The 22,342-nt window shown below is 40.3% G+C and overlaps 1 protein-coding gene across 1 annotated transcript in view; it reads right to left on the bottom strand.

Annotated features, from left to right (window-relative positions):
• Nucleotides 1-22,342, bottom strand: part of tbca (tubulin cofactor a) — a 94,811-nt gene that overhangs the window by 36,217 nt on the left and 36,252 nt on the right. Inside the window, exon 2 of the mRNA XM_060843580.1 lies at nt 13,541-13,646. Within this exon, the coding sequence (XP_060699563.1) occupies nt 13,541-13,646 (106 nt within the window). The remainder of the gene's footprint in view (nt 1-13,540; nt 13,647-22,342) is intronic.

Here is a 22,342-nt window from a genome sequence, read left to right as displayed (position 1 = left end):
AAAAAGATGGTGATATCTTTCATGCCCTTTCCCACAGTAAACATTGATGCAAAATATTTGTTTAGTATCTTCCCCATTTCCTGCAGCTCCACACAAAAGCTGTCTTACTGATCTTTGAGGGGCCCTATTCTCTCCCTAGTTACCCTTTTTGTCTTTAATATATTTGTAAAAACCCTTTGGATATTCCTCAACTCTAGTTGAGGAAAGCTCTCTCATATCCCATTTTTGCCCTCCTGATTTCTCTTAAGTATACTACTACTGCCTTTATACTCTAAGGATTCACTCGATCTATCCTGTCGATACCTTTCATACTCTTCCTTCTTTTTCTTAATCAAACTCTCAATTTCTTCAGTCATCCAACATTACCTATACCTGCCAGCCTTTCCTTTCACCCTAACCAGGTATATACTTTCTCTGCACTCGCGTTCTCTCATTTCTGCAGGCTTCCCATTTTCCAGCTGTCTCTCTACCTGTGAACATCCGCCCCCAATCAGCATTTGAAAGTTCTTGCCTAATACCCCGTCAAAATTGGGCCTTTCTCCAATTTAGAACTTCAACTTTTAGGTCTGGTTGATCCTTTTCCATTATTATTTTAAAACTAACAGAATTATGGTCACTGACCCCAAAGTGCTCCCCAACTGACACCTGAGTCACCTGCCCTGCCTTATTTCTCAAGAGTAGGTCACATTTTGCACATTCTCTGGTAGGTACATCCACATAGTGAAGCAGATAATTTTCTTGTACACACTTAACAAATTCCTCTCCATCTAACTCCGTAACACTATGGTAGTCCCAGTCTCTGTTTGGAATGTCAAAATCTCCTAGCATAACTAACCTATTATTCTTATAGATAACTGAGATTTCCTTACAAATTTGTTTCTCAATTTCCCTCTGACTAGCAGGGGGTCTATAATACAATCCTAATGAGATGATCATCCCTTTCTTATTTCTCAGTTCCACCTAAATAACTTCCCTGGATGTATTTCCGGGAATATCCTCCCTCAGCACAGCTGTAATGCTATCCCTTATCAAAAATGCCACTCCCCCTCCTCTCTTGCCTCCCTTTCTATGCTTCCTGTAGCATTTGTATCCTGGAACATTAAGCTGCCAGTCCTGTCCATCCCTGAGCCATGTTTCTGTAATTGCTATGATACCCCAGTCCCATGTTCCTAACCATGCCCCGAGTTCATCTGTTAGGCCCCTTGCATTGAAATAAATGCAGTTTAATTTATCAGTCCTACCTGGTTGTCTGCTTTGTCCTGGCCTGCCCTGACTGTTTGACGAGCCTTTGTTCTTAACTGTACCAGTCTCAGATTGAAATCTTTCCTCACCATCTCCCTGGATCCAAACACCCTCCCCCCTCACCTTACTACTTTAAATCCTCCCATGCAGCTCTATCAAATCTCTCTGCCAGTATATTAGTCCCCTTCCAATTTAGGTGCAATCAGTCCTTTTTGTTCAGGTCACTTCCAATCCAAAACATCTTCCAATGATCCAAAAATGTGAATCCTTCTCCCGTACATCAGTTCCTCAGCCATGCATTCACCTGCTCTATCCTCCCATTCCTGCCCTCACTAGCTCGGAGCACTGGGAGTAATCTAGATATTACTACTCTCAAGGACCTCCTTTTTAACTTTCTGCCTAACTCACCCTTCATATGTTGTTGGTTCCAATGTGTACAATGACCTCCTGCTGGCTTCTCTCCCCCGTGAGAATATTCTGCACCCTCTGAGACATCCTTGATCCTGGCACCAGGGAAGCAACACACCATCCTGATTTTTTGCTGCTGGCCACAGAAATGTCTGTCTGTACCTCAGACTAGAGAGTCCCCTAACACAATCGATCGCTTGGAACCCACGTACCCCTCATTGCATTAGATCCAGTCTCACTACCAGAAACTTGGCTGTTTGTGCTATGTTCTCCTGAGAATCCATCACCCCCTACATTTTACAAAACAGCATACTTGTTTGAAATGGGGATAGCCACAGAAGACTCCTGCACTAACTGCCTATCTCTCTTACCTTTCCTGGAGTTAACCCATCTATGTGACTGTATCTGCAACTTTTCCCCCTTCCTATAACTGCCATCCATCATATCCCCTACTCTTGTAAATTCCTCACTTTCTCTAACTGTCTCGCCAACCAATCCATTCGATCTGACAGGATTTGCAACCAATGGCATTTATTGCAGATGTAATCCTTGGTAACCTGTAAACTCCCATATCCAACAAGAGGAGCATATCACACTACTAAAAAGGACATTTTTGCTTTTTTTCAATACACAAACCCAGAAAGTAGCACTCTCTTATTCCTCTACAAAACACTGCTCCAGGTTAAAATATAAGCCATAAGTATTAATTTAAGTTTAATGAAGAGACATATCTCAATAAACTTATAATCAAGAACCCACTCTACTCATTACTGCAGACTTACTGTAAGGCCACGCTTAAAATATTCACTTATCTGTTTCTGTGCTGTGACCTCTCCCAAACAGGTTCCTCCAAGATCAGTTGTGAATTTCACTGTTTGTTAATTTTACCAGACACACTCCGATGTCCAGCGATACATGAATTCGATCAGCAAAGGCAGTAACTGTGCAGATACACTGCTGTGTCAGTTAGCAGTGTGGGTTTCTTTCTCTCTCTCCTGCACGGACCTCACCATGTGCTTCCTTTGTCTGTTCCTCTCCCTTTTAAAAGTGTTGTTGTTTGACTTTTTTTTCCTCTGAAGTTCCAAAACCATGCACCAGCATATAAAATAGTAATTGCTGCCCCTGGAATTCGAGGAAATCACCTCCAACATCTAAAATACCTCAAAGGAGCAGCTGTTACAGCCAGAAAGTTTTGTGTCCTCCACCTTGGATTACCCAGAATCCTTGAGCCGTCTTGTTCCTTGTCCAAACAGGAACAGTTGCTCCCCATAACTACAAAATCTCTATCAAATCTGCTCTCAGCCTTCTCCTCTCCCTGGAAAACAATCCCAATTTCTTAAAATCTGTCCGTATAATTGAAGCTTCTCATTTGTAAAATCAATGGAGAAATGCTTATCTCCTTTAATCCAGTGTTTATGGTTGGCATAGGCACTCTAATTTATACATTGCCATACCATGATGCTGGTAGAATTTTTTTCTTGCAATTAAGATTAGTTGATAAAATTGCAGTTGAAAATAGAAATACATTCTGAATGTTAATCAAATAAAGATGTTCAACTTTTCAAAAGGTCTTTCTAAATGCTCAAGTAAAACTTTTGATTTCTGCTAGATGATTCGCATCCTGTCTTTTATCTAAAACTGAATATATATGTTACATGGAAGTGCTCTTCCTTACTTTCCATAATTATTACTTTTCTCAGCTTTTTGTGAAAGAAATCTGCATGGATCTAGATGAAAACTGGACGTCATTTTATCATTCCTATTTTGAAGACTATATAGCTTTCCTTTTGGACTATAAACTGAAAAATGGAAGTTGGACATACTAAGAAGAGTCAGGAGAGAGTTTTTTTTTGCAATCTGGAAGTCCTGGTATTTTGTGACATACATTTCTGCTTCACAAGTGTATGTTACCTTCCAGAGTTGCGAGATGGACTGGTACGAGAAGTTTTTGAGTTAAGGAAACAACAACAATGTAGCGACAGCCTTGAAGTTTGCTTTTTAAGTTGCAGTTTTACATGGACCTGTAAGGCAATGCACCCAGACATGTAAAAGATCTGCAGACAAGAACCATCTGTCTCCTCCTACACCTACTCCATTTGTCAAGCAAACCGATCAGTGTTCTGAAGGACCTGAAACGTTGGCTCTGCTTTCTCTCCACAGGTGCTGCCAGACCTGCTGGTTTAGAGTCAAAGAGTCAAATGGCACAGAAACAGACCTTCAGTCCAACTAGTCCATGCCGACCATGCTCCCAAACTAAACCTGTCTCATTTGCCTACATTTGGCCCATATTCTTCAAAACCGGCCCTATTCACGTACCTGTTCAAATGTCTTTTAAAATGTTGTAAATGTAATTGCATTTACCATTTCCTCTGGCAGTTCATTCCACACACGAGCCATTTGCTGTATAAAAATGTCCCTCATGTCCTTTTTAAAATTTTCTCTTTTCATCTTAAAATATACCCCTAGTTTTGAATTCCCCTATGCTAGGAAAAAAGATCTTTGCTATTTACCTTATCTAAACGTGGAATCTTAGTGCCACTGCCACACGATCATATCCTCATCAGTCTCCTCTGTAGCCTCTCCAGTGCTATCACATCCTGGTCAACGTATTTCTAGTTTTGTTTGAAATTGATCATTTTGGTAGTTTTATTGTGCATTTGCATATTTCCAATGCTATGTGGAATAGTAAGGCATGATTATGGGAACTCCCTCAGGCAGCACAAAATATCAACATCCTGGGGGTCACCACTGATCAGAAAATCAACTGGACTCACCATATTAATGGCAAGTAAGTTACCTCATGAGTTCATAAAGCCTGCCCACCATCTACAAGGCATAAGCCAGGAGTATGATGGAATACTCACTAGTTGCCTGGATTAGTGCAGCTCCAACAACACTTAAGAAGCTCGAGCAACAAGGACAAAGCAGCCCACTTGATTAGTACCATATACATAAACATCTACCGCTGACACTCCATTGTGGGTAGCATGTACTACCTACAAGAGGCACTCTAGAAATTCACCAAAGATCCTTAGACAGCATCTCTCAAACCCATGACCACTGCCATCTAGAAACACAAAGATAGCAGGTAAATGGAAGCACCACCATCTGCAAGTTCCCCTCCAAGCTACTCATGATCCTTCACTGTTGCTGGGTCAAAATCCTGGAATTCCATCCTTAAGGGCAATATGAATCAACCTACATCGCGTGGACTGCAGCGGTTAAATGAGGCAGCTTACCAACATCTTCAAGGGCAAGAGGGTCAGGCAGTAAATGCTGGTCAGCCAGCAACATCCACGCCCCAAAAGCGATTTAAAAATAGTAAGCTATCATATGAAAGAACTGCTCAGGCTGAAGCACCATCAGCTGCTGAACAAAGGATCTGCCTTCGGGTATAGAATGGAACAGTTTCATTAGAAGACGACCCTCAAAAGATCAGCAAGGTAGCCAGTGTGTGGAGCCATAGGAGATACTAAATGAGTATTTTGCATCAATGTTTACTGTGGAAAATGACTTGGAAGATATAGAATGTAGGGAAATAGATGGTGACATCTTGAAAAATGTCCATATTACAGAGGAGGAAGTGCTGGATGTCTTAAAACGCATAAAAAGTGGATAATTCCCCAGGACCTGCTCAGGTGTACCCTAGAACTCTGTGGGAAGCTAAGGAAAAGGTTGCTGGGCCCCTTGCTGAGAAATTTGTATCATTGATAGTCACAGGTGAGGTGCCGGAAGACTGGAGGTTGGCTAACATGGTACATGTTTAAGAAAGGTGATAAGGATAAGCCAGGGAACTACAGACCAGTGACCCTTACGGCAGTGGTGGTCAACTTGTTGGAGGGAATCCAGAGGGACAGGATTTACAAGTTTTTGGAAAGGCAAGGACTAATTAGGCATGGCTTTGTGCGTGGGAAATCATGTCTCATGAACTTGACTGAGTTTTTTGAAGAAGTAACAAAGAGGATTGATGAGGGCAGAGCAGGGGAGGTGGTCTGCATGGACTTCAGTCAGGCATTTGACAAGGGTTCCCCATGGGAGACTGGTTAGCAAGGTTAGATCTCATAGAATACAGGGAGAACTAGCCATTAGGATACAGAATTGGCTCAAAAGTAGAAGATGGAGGGTGGTAGTGGAAGGTTGTTTTTCAGACTGGAGGCCTGTGACCAATGGAGTGCCTCAAGGACCGGTGCTAGGTTCATTACTTTTCATCATTTATATAAAATGATTTGGATGTGAACATTAGGAGGTATATTTAGAAAATTTGCAGATGACACCAAAATTGGAGGCGCAGTAGACTGTGAAGAAGGTAAAAAATCAATGACTGCAGATGCTGGAAACCAGAGTCTAGATTAGAGTGGTGCTGGAAAAGTACAGCAGTTCAGGCAGCATCCGAGGAGCAGTAACCTCAGAGTACAAACTTGATCAGATGGGCTAATGGGCTGAGGAGTGGCAGATGGACCTTAATTTAGCTAAATGCGAGATGCTGCATTTCAGAAAAGCAAATCTTAGCAGGACTTACACACTTGATGGCAAGGTCCTAGGGAGCGTTGCTGAACAAAGAGACCTTGGAGTGCATGTTCATAGCTCCTTGAAAGTGGAGTCGTAAGTCAGTAGGATAGTGAAAGCGCATTTGGTATGCTTTCCTTTATTGGTCAGAGCATAGAGTTTAGGAGTTGGGAGGTCATGTTGTGGCTGTACAGGACATTCGTTTGGCCACTGTTGGAATATTGCATGCAATTCTGGTCTCCTTCCTATCGGAAGGATGTTGTGAAACTTCAAAGGGTTGACAAATGATTTAGAAGGATGTTGCCAGGGTTAGGGGATTTGAGCTAAGGAGAGAGGCTGAATAGTCTGGGGCTATTTTCCCTGGAGTGTCAAGAGGCTGAGGGGTGACCTTACGGGGTTTATAAAATCATGAGGGGCATGGATAGGATAAATAGACAATGTATTTTCCCTGGGGTGGCGCAGTCCAGAACCAGATAGCATAAGTTTAGGGTGAGAGAGGAAAAATATAAAAAGGGAACTAAGGAGCAACGTTTTCACACAGAGGGTGGTACGTGCATGGAATGAGCTGCCAGAGGAAGTTGTGGAGGCTGGTACAATTACAACATTTAAAAGGCATCTGGATGGGTACATGAATAGGAAAGGTTTAGAGGTATGTGGGCCAAGTGCTGGCAAATGGGACCAGATTAAGTTGGGATATCTGGTCAACATGGACGAGTTGGACTGAAGGGTCTGTTTCCATGCTGTACATCTCTATGACTCTAAGTTAAATATTGAGTATGGAAATGGATATCAACAATGAATCAAAGTTTTCTGCTGTTTTACTCTATCTTGAAAGGACAGGCATAACGGTCAAAGACTGGCAGGAAAAGCAATGACATCTAAGATACCTAAGGTATTTTATCTCACTAAACAATTTTCCATTTATTTTCTGACTCAACTTAGTGGTAACTAGAAAGAAGAATCATCAATCCAAGGGGATCACTGGCCTGAGTAACTAATATGAATCACTGAATTAACACAAAAAAAGTTACCAGACTAAAGCTTACTGAAACGAAGAAGGGTTCACAGTAAACGAATTAGAAAGTCTGCCTTTTCCACATCATAAACAACAGATTAGAAAAAAAACGGACGACACATTAAATTATTTCCACTGACAAAATCCAATTTACTTGTAATTCATCTTCCAACTATTCAAGCAACATAGTGATCCATTAAAAACTAGTCAAAATTATGTACACGAATGCTTAAATTCCTGTCAGAAGAGAGAACAAATATTAAGTAATAGTTACACTCTAGATTTCATACAATGTGGGAAAAAAAGGTTGAAATCAACATTATTTATCTCTTATTTAACATCACTTCAGAGAATGATAGCATTCTGATGTATTGTGCCATCCTAACGTAGGGCACAAGAGCAATGGGACACAAGATCAAAGAGAAATGCATCCCTAGCTATACTGTTTTGGAGGGACATTGAAAAGCAGCACAGATTCTTCACTGACTTTTGTTTTGGCAGAGAAGCCAACAGTAACATTGCTCATTCTCACTTTAAGTATGAAAAACTGAAGTTATACTCTTGGCTTCACATTTCCTTTTGGCCAGAGATTGGAATTTTAAATAGACAACCAAAAATTTACATGTCATTTCCTAAATTCTCCATGTCTTGACAAAAGGTCATCACCTATAAAGTTTACTTCATTTCATTTTTCAGGGATGCTGTCAAACCTGATTTTTTTCAGTATTTTCTGTTTTTGTTCAGATTTCCAACACCTGTGCTATTTGATTTTTGCGTTGCGAATTTATTGTCAACTGTTAGTGGTGCAGAAGATGTAGAGAGAAGGGCATAAGTGAAAAGGAACTGGATATAAAGAAATAAAGAAAGCCAAGTTAACAGAAAAAGATACATGACTTCATCCCGTCATAAGTTTAATTTTCTTTTAGATTACCATAAGTACCTTCATCACTATCCTTGCTTCATTTTTCTTTTACCATCACAATATCACAACTCTTACCAATACCTGGGATTTCCTCAAAGCTGAAACATAGGTCTGATTATGAAGCAGGTTGATTGTCTGCTTTCCAGCAAAGAACAAGCACAAGACTCAGAAACTGAGGTTACATGAACAAACAAAATAAATGCAAACAAAGAAAGTAATGGAAAATAAAGTGATTTTTGTTATATTTGCACATACAACAGAGTAAAATATCCAAATTATATTTTGGCAAAGACATCTGTATTTTAAACAAACCTGATGCAACTGAGTAATGGACCAGTCCAGTTCCAGTTTTTAAACAATAAATTATACTACATCACACATTAAACCAAATCAATCTCTTTTAAGAATGATACACTGGGTTTCAATTGTATTTTATAAAATGCAAAGTATACAGTGAGTACTTCTACAACCAACTAGAAATTTTCTAAGAATCCAATGACACTATGCAAACAGACATAATGAAGACAGATTACAGACATTTAGCTGCCAAGGTCAATAACCAAAGTCTATCTTCACTACTAATCTACCTCAAACTCATTTGGTAAAAGCAATTTTTCATTGATTTCAAAGGATTTTGTTATTTGCTTCTATGATGCATCTGCAACAAAATTTCTTGAAATGGTCAAAGACATAATTAGATTCAGTTGCACAAACTCCATAATACCGTGCCTGTATAAATATAGGATTTAAGATTAAGGAAGGGTAAAATGAAGCAAAACCAATAAATCCACCCAGTGATAATTCTCCTAACTAAAGACCCCCTGATCCAAGGTATTAACATTCACACAAGAACATAAAAGAAATCTGTTCTGAAGAAACATTAACTGTTTCAATCTTCACAGATGCTGCTGGATCTCCAGAGATTTTCTCGCATTTTCTGTTTTACACCAAAGAAATCTATTTCTGATTAATAGCTTTTTATATCAAGGTAAAACATCAAGATAGGAATCAGCAAGATTTAAAGCAACAAGATTATCACAATATACTGATAATGGATCACCTGACTTGGAAATTAAAAGTTAGACTACGCAAGGGAGGTAAGCCCAAGCGATTTCTAAATTTTGAGATCAAGTAGAATGACCTCGAGAAGCCCACTTGAAACTTCAATACATATCCAAAAGCAAGGTGTTTGGAAACCAGACATTGTTCCATAAGCTTGCTCAGATCTGAGAAGAACAGAGTAAGTAGGGGAATGAACAGGCATTCTTAGGCTGGTCCAAAGTGATATTAGCAGCAACTGTGCACACAGGGCCTCCGTCCATCACAGTGCTATAAAATCTGCTTTCACTATAAGTTCTGCCTATCCCCCCGATACAAAGCTGGGGCAGGGGGATAAAGAAAACTTCAGGAATATCTGACATGGTGAAACAATTCCACTTAAGTCAGATCCTGATACAGATAAGGTTATCAGATGCAGAGTAAGGAAGCACTTAAGCAATGAGGCAATAGCTGCTTATTGAGAACGTTAAGAGAACATAGGGTTGAAAGTAAGGATAAGCAGAGTAATGAATGAAGGAAGGAATAATCAGAAAGAGCAGCTAGGATTAGGTAACATCTAAATCATCTATAAAGGCTCGCACACAACTTCAGTGACTAGCAGTAAATGAAATGTCGGTCTTTACTTCAAAAGAGAATGAATGATAAAAGAGGGAGGTCTTGTTAAAAGTATGTAAGGCATTAGTCAGACAACTCCTAGAATATTGTGAACAGTTTTGGTTCCCTTATCCAAGGAATAACATACTGGCATTGGAGACATTCCAGAGAAGGCTCACTGGGTTGACTCAAGGTATGGAAGGATTTTTGTCGAGGAGAGAGTTTGAGCATGTTGGTTCTACATTCATTAGAGCTTATGGCAAAAAAGCGACCTTATTGAAACATGTAAGGTTGTTAGATGCAGAGTGGTTGTTTTCACTTGTGGGAGAGACTAGACACAGAGGGATGACCCATCTCAGTCTCTTACTAGAGTACTCATCACTGCAGATGCCAGTCTTCAGATAACTTGCATGATACCAAAAAAATGATGAAGGCACAGAACACAGCAAAGCTTCTGTCCTCGTGACATTCTGGCTGCCGTATCAAACACCTGTGCTTGCTCCGCTAGCCCCTAGTCACGCTGTTCCAGTCTAGCAACCCAACAGTGTAGGAAAGCGTCCATAAAAAGTAAAAGAAATTAACCTGACCAATTACCACCTCAAAAAGTCCAAAGCAAAGTGTTGTCAACAAGCAGTACTTAGACAAACATCCACACAGATACTTATTTTGGCTTCTGCCAGAGTCAGTTCTGATCTTATTACAGACTTGTCCCAAACATGTACAAAAGTGGTTACTTTCAGAGGTGAGACGAGAATGATTGCTCTTGACATCAAATTAATACTTAAATGAGTTTACTATCAAGGAATTCCAGAAACACTGATCAATAGGAGTCAAGTGTTACACCTAGTGCAAGAAAAGTGATTGTGGTAGTTGATGGCTGATCATCACAGCTCCAAGACTATTATTGTAGGAGTGTCCTTAAGGTAGTATCCTAAACACAATTATTTTCAGTTTTTTTTCATTAATGACATTCTCACCAGTATACAGTCAAAATTGGGAATATATGCTGACAATTGAACAGCATTCAGTGCTATTCATAGCTCCTCAGATATCAAAACAGTCTGTGTCCATATGTAGCAGGACCCAGAGAAGATTCAGGCTTGCGCTCAAATGGCAAGAAATAGTTATGCCACACAGTGAAGACAAACAATCACACTACGAATGACAGACGTAACTTTCTTCCCTTGACACTCAATGATATATGTATTTCTGAAAGCCATTCAAAAACATCTTGGGAGTTACCACTAATAAGAAACTAACTGGACCTGCTATATAAATACTGTGCCAACAACAGCAGAGTAATTCTGTGGCAAATAGATCAGCTGACTCCTTAAAACCTGTCCACTACCTACAAATGTAAAACATAGGCATATAATGTATATATTCTTAACTTGCCTGGACGACTATTGTTCTGGAATGGTGGGGGCACGGAATCTAGGAGAGATGCTCTTTGGAGGGTCAGTACAGAGTCGATGGACCAAATGGCCCGTTTCTGCACTGTAGGGATACTGTGACTGTATGAACGTCACACCATCTCTGCAGTGGTTCAAAATGAAGCTCAACATCACTCTTTCAGGGGAATTTTTAAAAATGATTTATTCAGTTATGGAATGTAAGGGGTTGCTGGCAAGGCCTAATAACTCTTGAATGAGTGACTTGTTTGGCCATCTCAGAGGTCAGTTATAAATTTGCCACATTGCTGCATATCAGAATTCACATCTAGCCCAAACTAGGCAAGGGTAACAAATTTCTTTCCCTGAAGGATATGAACTGAGTAGGGTGCTTTTTTATGACAATTAATGATCACTTCATGGTTAACATTACAGAAACTAGTTTTATAATTCCAGATTTAGCTAACAATGTAAATTCCACCAACTACCAGTGTGGAATTTGAACCTATGCCTCTTAAACATTAGCCTGGGCCTCTGGATTAGTAATTCATTGATATGGCTACTACAGCATGAGCTCCCCTTTAAAAGATGGACAATAAATATTGACCTTGGTAATGGTCACATTGGTATTTGCAATGTTCAAAAAGGGCAATAGAGAGATCTCAGCAAATCACAAATTATACAACAGGAGAAAATGGTCTTGAAGATGTTGTTAAATTTGGAAGGGTTCAGAAAAGACTTACAAGGATGTTGCTGGGGTTACAGGGTTTGAGCTACAGGGAGAGGCTGAACAGGCTGAGGCTATTTTTCCTGGAGCGTCACGGTTGAGGGGTGATCTTATAGACGTTTGTAAAATCATGAGGGGCATGGATAGGGTGAATTTTTCCCAGGATAGGAGAGTCGCGAACTCAGGTTAAAGGAGAGAGGGTAAACAAATAAAAGGGACCTACAGGGCAACTTCCTCATGCAGAGGGTGGTGCATGTATAGAATGAGCTGCCAGAGGAAGTGGTGGAGACTGGTATAATTATAACATTTACAAAGCATCTGGATGGGTACATGAATAGAAAGGGGTTAGAGGGACATGGGTCAAATGTTGACAAGTGGAACTAGATTAACTTTGGATATCTAGTCGACATGGATGAGTTAGATCTGTTTCTCTGTTGTACGACACTATGACATTATAACCCTGATAGGCAGAGGCACTGTCATTGAAAAAACAAAGGGAAACTAAGTTTCCCCAAGCACCTGCGTAGCTCAAAATGTGGCACGAGAAATGAACATATCCTTTTTGTTTGCACAGAACAGGTGCCTCAACATAAATATATGCTGCTCCCAACAAGTGTAAATAAGCTTGAATGACCATCTAAAGCTGGTTGTTAGTGTAACGATCATCACACTCCAGCGAGTATGCCCCAGTCATAGAACCAAAAGTAGACAATATCAGCAAACTCACAAAACAGGTCAATAAAATAAAAATTGCCTGTTGTGGATTTGAAGAGTCCCTGGCTTACCTCAAGTTACTTAAAAAACAAAGTTTCTCATAAACTTGAACAAGTTAAGCAAGTTGTTTTACAATGCAGTGACAATGCAAATGACATTTTTGGTAGCTAATGTCATCGCAATAAGTCAGTCATTTTGTATACCACACAATTCAGCAACATCATACACAAATTTCAATGTCAAGTCACTCGTTTTCATGGACACTAAAAACCATAACCCAAGGTACATGTGGTGCTCTTGCCTTTAGCGCTTCTTCCAATGGAGGGTAAATTGCATCAGCTGAAAGCGAATATTAGGTGGCAGTCAGGAGGTTGCCTTCCCATGTTTGCCCTGATGCCATAACACTTCTTGAGATCCAGAGTCATTGGTATGAACTGGGAAGGTAACCTCTCCCTGACTGTATGCCATCTCTGGCAGATTTGTATTTTTCGAAGAGGACATTCTCGGGGATGGTGATAGTAGTAATACCTTACAGACAATAGGCATAACTATGCCAGAATGTTGCTCAACTAGTCTATGGGACACCCCTCTCAATTTCAGCACAGGCTCACTGAGGTTAGCATGAATGACTTTATAGGGTCAATAGGGTAAGCCATTGTTCTTTCTAGTGCCTAAGTTGATGCCAGTTAGACTTTTAATGCCACATTAATTGATTATAAATAATTACTATAATTAACTAAATAATTAAAATCTTCAGGGGGTGGATTTAACTTTAGGTCCCCAGATCACGAGTGTAGACATCTGGATTACTAATCAGTTAAGTTACTACAGTTTCCAAAAAGGAGTTGATACTTTAATGATTTTTTTCATCGGAGATAAACACTAGTAAGGTCATAGTATCTTGGAGCTGTTATGCTCAATAAGGTACTCCAAGTATAACTTAAAACCGAGAAGCAACTCACCTGCTTTTTAACCATATATTGATCATTCCCATCGACTTTCATTTTCTCAACCTTTTCTTCCTGTTGTTTTACTTCTTTTTCATACATGAGCTTTTCCTTTGCTAGCCTGTGTAAAATAATTACAATGACAGTCAAGTCAGATGTATATAATTAAAAGCTTTAGGGATACATTTATTACATCAATATCGTATTAAAGTATCAATTCATTACTTGAATCATGATTTCTCCTGTACATTTAAATCATAAATAGTATATTTTCTAGGGTAAAACTTTCTATTCTTTTTAAAAGTTTTAATATTCAAAAGGACAAACTAACATATTGGCACTAACAGCATAATTACTGAATGCACTTTTGTTTCCTTTCTGACTCACATGGAAAGACTTGCCCACCTTTTCCTTAGATTGCCATTTTTATGCAGACACCATAAATCCAACCATTTGTAATCTAACTGCATGCTCATTAGCTGCGATCCGTGGCGCGTTGAGCTCCTTTCTGTTCATTCCACTAATCTCCTGTCTTTACTCCATTTGTTTGCCACTTTTGCTGCTGCTCCTCTACAAAATACAATGCTGCCCCTTCTAAGATTAATTGATCATCAATTTAGTCCTAATTTGGATCAAGTCAGGTGGTAAATGGACCACTTTTGCTTGATTGTTAGTGAAATGTGTGCAAGTACATTGATAAATTTTGATTATTTGTCAATTACCACCAAATGAACTAAATCTATTGAATAAATTCTTGCCTGATTGCCATAATAGAGTTTGAAAATATTGCTATTGATAATGATTCCCATTAATAGTTTCTTCCGGCTGCTGTTGCCTGGTTGTCGGCAAGACAACAAAGAATTCATTTTTCATAACATCAGCTGCATGTGCCTGAGCAATCCTTCATTAATCAGTTACATTACGGGGCCGATCCTCTGTAATGTGTGTTGCTTTGCTCAGAAAGCTTAAAACACTTTGTCATATTTTATGTCAATTACCAGTAATTTTAATATCCTTCCATCAAAGCATCTTGTAATAGTTAGCATATGCTACAGCAAGATTTTTAAGCTTCTTTGAGATCACTTGTCTTACAGTTATGCTTGTGTTTAGTCATGCTGTCTTAGGGTGCAATAAAAATAAATAAATGACAAGCTAATGAAAAGCAATTCTATAGTCTTAATTTGTATTTTGTATGCTAAGTCACTTATATGAAGGGTGGAGCTGAGCTTATTTTAAATGAATCTGCCAGTGCGTTTTCCTGAAGTTAATGGAAACGCAGCTCTCTGGAAAATGGAAAAAAGAATTAGACTCGACATACACTCAACTGCTTTAATACTGCATTTTTGAGCCATGTAGCTAGTGCCAGTTCAAATGACAAAACTAAATTACTGTTGTCATTTTATTAAGAGCATCCGCTGCATCTGGCACTAACTCAAATGTGCAAAATTGCAGGAAAACCATGCACTGTACTTTCAATGACCAAACAGTGGAGGGAAGATGAATCAGTGCTTCATTTTACTTTGCACTATGACTACAGATCTTGCACAAGGTCACACACATACTGGTAGATCTGCACCTAGTAGCTTCTGACTTTATAAATGGTTCAGAAGTGAACTGTCGCTCAACAAATTCAATTTCAACATCTATAGAATATACTATCATGGACAGAAACAGTTTTAAATGAAGGTTAGAAATCACTAAAGCCCTTGGAAGGAACGAGATAGTACTCACACAATACATAATTTTCAATTATAAATCAAGCCTCAGTGAATTAAAAGATGATAATGTTAAATTGAGAGACCACAAGTCAGCAAAGATGGTATGATAAACTAGTACATGATTCTAACATTGCTAAACTTTATACAAAAGATAGGATGGGAAGCCAATTTAGAAACAATCAAGCCTGGAGGTATCAAAGATTCAAATTAGAGTTTCAGCAGCAATTGTCTGAGGTGGCAACAAGTGCCAATAACAGTGCAATGGATGTTTTTCATTTGCTCACAGCAAGAGGTCATCCCTGGCTAGGCCAGCATTTATTGCCCATCCCTCATTGCCCAGAAGGCAGTTAAGAGCAATCACATTATCATCAATCTTAAGTCACATGTGGGCCAGATCAAGCATGGACAGCAAAGTGGTTAGCTCCCAGCTGCTCTCAGAAATGGTCCAGCAAGTGACCGAGTTGCATTAACTGCTTAAAAAGGAAATAAAACTAGTCAGACTACATGGAATCGACTAAGGCACCAGAAACAATGTCGACAAACTCGGCTTGGTTAACAGCAAAGTCTTCCTTACAAATGTTTGGTGCAAGTGCCAAAATGTTTTTTCTCCCCTCGTGGGTCAATAGCATCAGTGGCTGGCCTACAATTGTTGCCTGTCCATGTTACCCTTGAGAAGGTGATGAGCTGATTTCATGAACTGCAGCAATCCATGAGCTTTATTTTGACCCAAATGGCATAAGGGAGGGAATTCCAAGACTTTGAGAAGGAATATCAATACATTTCCAAGTCAGGATGGTGAGTGGCTTTGTTGGGAACTTGAAGGAGGTGGTGTTCCCATGTACCTGCTGCCCTTGTCCTTCGACAAGGAAGGATTTGGAAGGTACTGTCTAAGAAACATTGGCAACTTTCTGCAATGTATTTTGTAGACGGTACACACTTGCTACTGTGGGGGAGGGGGTGCATGCCGTGCATGTGGTACCAATAAAACGGGTTTTGTCCTGGATGGTGTCAGACCTAGAGTATTGTTGGCACTCATCCAGGCAAGTGAGAGATATTCCATCACATTCTTGACTATGGGCCTTGTAGATGGTTGACAGGCTTTTTTTTTGGTGGTGGGCTGTTCAAGGATTGAGTTAATTGCTGCAGGATTCCTAGCCTCTGATTGGTTCTTGCAGCCACAGTATTAATATGCCGAGTCCAGTTGAGTTTCTGGTCAATGGTAACCTCTATGATGTTGATAGTAGGGGAAATCAGTGACAGTAATGCCAGTGAATGTCAAGGACCATTGGCTAGATTATCTCTTACTGGAATAGTCACTGTTTAGCATTTGTTTGGCGTGGATGTTACTGGCTACCTGTCAGCCCCAAATTGAACATTGTTCAAATCTTGTTACATTTGAACAACATCTGCTTCGGTGTCTGAGGAGTTGTGACTGGTGCTGAATATCGTGCAATCATCAGCAAACATCCCTTCTTTTGACCTTATGATAGAGGGATAGACTTCGAAACAGCTGAAGATGGTTGGGCCTCAGACAACCTTGAAGAACTCTGGCAGAGATGTCCTGGAGCGGAGATGACTGACTTTTCCTACGTGCTAGATGTGACTCCAATTCCAGTTTTGCTGGGCTCTTCAATGCCAGACTTGGTCAAATGTAGATTTGATATCAAAGGCTGTCATTCTTACTTCACCTCTGGAATCTATATCTTTTGACAATGTTTGAATTAAAGACTATAATGAGGTTAGGAGCTAAATGTCCCTGGTAGGACCCAAACTGGGCCTCAGTAAATAGGTTATTGCTGAGCACATGATGCTTGATTGCAGTGTTGATGATACCTTCCTTCATTTTATTGATGATCAAGAGTAGACTGATGGGGGGGGAATTAGCTGGTTCGGATGTGTCCTCCTTTTTGTGTAGAGAGCATACTTAGGCAATTTTTCACATTGTCAGGCAGATGCTGGTGCTGTAACTGTACTTGAACAGCATAGCTAGGGGCGCGGCAAGATCTGGAGCAAAATTCTTCAATACTACTATTGGAATGTTGCTGGTGCACATAGACCTGAACTGCATGTGGAGGGAATTGAATTGACTGAAGACTGGCACCTGTGATACTGGACACCAATGGTAACATCACCGAATATCAAGGGCCATTGGCTAGGTTCTCTCTTATTAGAGATGGTTACTCCTAGCAACAAGACTGGGAATCCATGAGGTGATGTGAGTCATCACAATCTGTCACCTCATAGCATACATCATGGTGTTACCTAGCACATCCCCCAGTCTACCACTACCATCAAAAGGGGATCACAGCTTGTTCATCAACGACTGCAGGAAGACATGCTAGGAGTATACCTGGCATACCTAAAAATGAGGCATCAACATGGTGAAGCTGCAAAACAGGACTCCTTATGTGCCAAACAACAAACAGAAAGTGACTGACCAGACTAAGCAATTTCATAATGAACAGATCAGATCTCGGTTCTGCAATTCTGCCACATCCAGTCATGAATGGTTAATGGGGAAACAAGACAACTTACCGGAGGTGGCAACTCCACAAATATCCATCCTCAACAGTAGGGAGCCCATCACATCCGTGTAAATGACAATACTAAAGCATTCACAACAATCTTCAGCCAGGAATGTTGACAAAATGACCTCCTTCTGCCTTTTCCAGAGATCCACAATTTTCAGTCTTCAGTCAATTCGATTCACTGCGTGTGATATTGAGAAACACTGGAGGCACTGGAAACTGCAAAGGCTGTGGAACTTTGATGACATTCCAGCCCTTGCATGTGGTCCAGAACTTGCCTCATCTCTAGCCAACCTATTACAGTATAGCTACAACAGTAGCATCTAACCAACAAATGTGGAAAAATCCACCCAGGTATACTCTTTACACACAAAAACAAACAAAACCAATCTGGTCAATTATCTCTCAGTCTCCTCTAGATCATCAGTATAGATGGCAAGAAATTCAGATGCAAGGTGTCACCAGAGCTATCAAGCAGCATTTGTTTAGTGAGAACCTGCTCACTGAAGTCTAGTTTGGGTTCTGCCAGGGTTACTCAGCTCCTGACCTCATTAAAACCTTCATTCAAATATGTTTAAAGAAAACTAAACTCCTGAGGGTGAGAGAGAATGACTGCCCTTGATATCAAAGCTGCATTTGACTGAGTGCTGCACTAAGGAGCCTCAGCAAAACTAGAGTTGAAAGGAATCGGGATGGGGGGAGGGGGGGGGGGAGCTCTTTGCTGGTTAGAGTCACAAAAGGAAGATGGTTGTGATTGTAGAGGCCAATCACCTTAGTTCCAGGTGCAAGGGTTCCTCAGTGTACTGTCCTAGGCTCAACCATACAGCTACTTCAACAATGACTTTCTCTCCATCATAAAAGGTCAAAAGTGATGATTGCACAATTCATGACTCCGCAGATACTGAAGTTGTCCATGTCGAAATGCAACAAGCCCTTGAGGACATACAGACTGGGGCTGATAAGTGACCGAAAACATTCGTGCCAGGAAATTACCATCTCCAATAATACAAAATCTAACTAACTAACATTCCTTGGTATTCAAAGGCGTTACCATCCTTAAATCTCTACTTTCAACATCCTAGAAGTTACTAAATGACCAAAAATTGAACTAGGCTAGCCATAAATATATACAGTGGCTACAGGTTAGAAAGCCTGCAGTAAGTAACTCTTCTCTGGATTCCCCAGGGCACAAGTCAGAAGTCTGATGGGTTACTCCCCACTTACCTAGATAATGGAAGGTCCAAAAACACTCAATTGCTAGACATCATCCAGACTAAATCAGCCTGTTTGACTGATACACTTCCACTCTTTCCACCATTGATGTTCAATATCAGCAGTCTGTACCATATATTAAAATATGCTTTAGGAATCCTTAAACAGCAATTTCAAAAAAGTCACTCACTATCCTGACTTGGAAATATTTCACTGTCCCTTCAGTGTCACTGGGCCAAAACCCTTGAACTGTCTGCCACCCCCAGATTGCAGCAGCTAAAAAAGGCAGCTCATCTTCACCTACTCAAAGGCAACAAGAAATGCACTAAATACTGGCCTGTGATGCCCATATCCTTGAATGAATAAATAAAAGTCTGCTCAGGAGACTCTGTTAATATATTAATAACTGTGTCAATCTATAACATTGAATAAAATCCACACTATTCTTTCAAATAAGAATATTCATCCAAATCCCAATGTTAATAGACCCTTAAAACCTCCACAACCAGATCCTAATTTGTTCGTTTGCCAAAATGTACACCATTCTCCCTTGAGCACCAAGTTTTGTTGAAATTCATCCATTTGTTTGAGATATATTCTTTCCAGCGGAACAAACAGGGACAAAATCATTCCCACCTCCCACCTTTGGTGGCAGTGACAATAGACAATAGGTACAGGAGTAGGCCATTCTGCCCTTTGAGCCTGCACCACCATTCAATGTGATCATGGCTTCATCCTTAATCAGTATCCTGTTCCTGCCTTATCTCCATAACCTTTGATTCCACTATCCTTGAGAGCTCTATCCAACTCTTTCTTAAATGAATCCAGAGACTGGGACTCCACTGCCCTCTGGGGCAGAGCATTCCACACATCCACCACTCTCTGGGTGAAGAAGTTTCTCCTCATCTCTGTCCTAAATGGTCTACCCCGTATTTTTAAGCTGTGTCCTCTGGTTCGGTACTCACCCATCAGCGGAAACGTGTTTCCTGCCTCCAGAGTGTCCAATCCTTTAATAATCTTATATGTCTCAATCAGATCCCCTCTCAGTCTTCTAAACTCAAGGGTATACAAGCCTAGTTGCTCCAGTCTTTCAGCGTAAGATAGTCCCGCCATTCCAGGAATTGACCTCATGAACCTACGCTGCACTCCCTCAATAGCCAGAATGCCTTTCCTCAAATTTGGAGACTAGAACTGCACACAATACTCCAGGTGTGGTCTCACCTGGGCCCTGTACAGCTGCAGAAGCACCTCTTTGCTTCTATACTCAATTCCTCTTGTTATGAAGGCCAGCATGCTATGAGCTTTCTGCACTACCTGCTGTACCTGCATGCTTACCTTCATTGACTGGTGTACAAGAACACCCAGATCTCTTTGTACTGCCCCTTTACCTAAATTGATTCCATTGAGGTAGTAATCTGCCTTCCTGTTCTTGCCACCAAAGTGGATAACCATACATTTATCCACATTAAACTGCATCTGCCATGCATCTGAACACTCACCTAACCTGTCCAGGTCACCGTGTAATCTCCCAACATCCTCCTCACATTTCACTCTGCCACCCAGCTTAGTATCATCAGCAAATTTGCTAATGTTATTACTAATACCATCTTCTATATCATTAATATAGTGTAAAAAGCTGCGGTCCCAGCACTGATCCCTGCGGTACCCCACTGGTCACTGCCTGCCATTCCGAAATGGAACCGTTATCACTAACCTTTGTTTCCTGTCAGCCAACCAACATTCGATCCAAGTTAGTACTTTGCCCCCATATCATGCGCCCTAATTTTGCTCACTAACCTCCTATGTGGGACTTTATCAAAAACTTTCTGAAAGTCCAGGTACACTACATCTACTGGATCTCCCTCGTCCATCTTCAGAGTTACATCCTCAAAAAATTCCAGAAGATTAGTCAAGCATGATTTCCCCTTCATAAATCCATGACCAATCCTGTTACTACTATCCAGAATGTGTTGTAATTTCATCCTTTATAATAGACTCCAGCATCTTTCCCACCAGTGAAGTCAGACTAACTGGTTTATAATTTCCTGGTAATAAATCAACAGTTAAACTTACTGAAAATCAATTGTGTACAATATTAAGAACAAGAAAAGTTAAACTGACTGTAACCAACTTTACTCTTCATTCTTGACTGCAATCCTACTTTGTGTGCTCAACAAATGTCAAAACTTTTGCTTTCCTCTGGAAACATTGAATTGTGTCTAGAACCCATTCATATTTGATTCAAAAGATCTGGAAGGGGGTATTAAATTGACATAGAAGTATAGACCTAATGGAACTTTTGCCATGAGAGTGTCCTGTAAGTATACTCAAAAATTTAAAAGGGACCGAAGGGGCAAACTTTTCAGAGGGTGGTGCGTGTATGGAATGAGTTGCCAGAGGAAGTGGAGGAGGTTGGTACAATTACAACATTTAAGACATCTAGATAGATATATGAATAGGAAGAGTTTAGAGGGATATGGGCCAAGTGCTGGCAAATGGGACTAGATTAGTTAGGATATCTAGTTGGCACGAACGAGTTGGACTGAAGGGTCTGTTTCGTGCTGTACATCTCTAAGATTCTAAAGTTCAACTTAGAGAAGTAATGCATATAATGCAGTTTTAAATACTCCACTATCGTTTATAATGATGACGATCACAACACTTGTGCTACTTTGCAAAGCGCTAGTCTCAATATGGTTTAATAACATACACATAATGAAAGCTTCTCAAATCCAGGAAGTGCAAATTTAATGATAGCTCATAGCAAACAGCTTTAATAACTTTTAACCTTTGATCACATAACAGGTTTAAGAATACCACTTGTCATTACTTCCGCAAAAAGATTTACTTTTAAATATAATCCTTCGTAAAACTGGTTTAAGCGTGGCCATTTTAATTAATATCATCAAGGGGTGTTGCCTTAAGCAATCCCTTGGATCAGGATGCCCTCTCCTACTTGCAGCTGTGGGTCCTGAGGTGACTAAATAGTCCAATATTGGATGCGCATATCAGTTGACGAAGCAAGCAGGTGGCATGCTTATTTTTGTACTCCCCCCAGGTGGATGTCACCTGAATATGAAGAAACTTTCAGGGGTTGGTGATGCTGAAGTATTTTGCAGAAAGGCTTCAAAAACATCCTTCTAGCATTTTCTCTGTCCTCCTGATCACAGTGGGCTCAAAATAGAGAGTTTATTTTGAAGGGTTTGGTAGCGTCTATGAAGAGAAAGCAGAGTGAGCATTTCAGATCCAGTAACCCTTCTTCAGAACTGATGGTAGGTAGGAAAAGGCTAATATGTATGCTGACAATGGGGTGGAGGGAGGGAGGAATAAACAATAGGTGGAGATGGAGCCCAGATAAA

Source organism: Hemiscyllium ocellatum, chromosome 2 (assembly GCF_020745735.1).
Source record: "Hemiscyllium ocellatum isolate sHemOce1 chromosome 2, sHemOce1.pat.X.cur, whole genome shotgun sequence".
Classification (NCBI taxonomy): Eukaryota; Metazoa; Chordata; class Chondrichthyes; order Orectolobiformes; family Hemiscylliidae; genus Hemiscyllium; species Hemiscyllium ocellatum.
The sequence above is the reverse complement of the archived record's forward strand: the minus strand, read 5'-3'. Positions and strand labels throughout refer to the sequence as shown.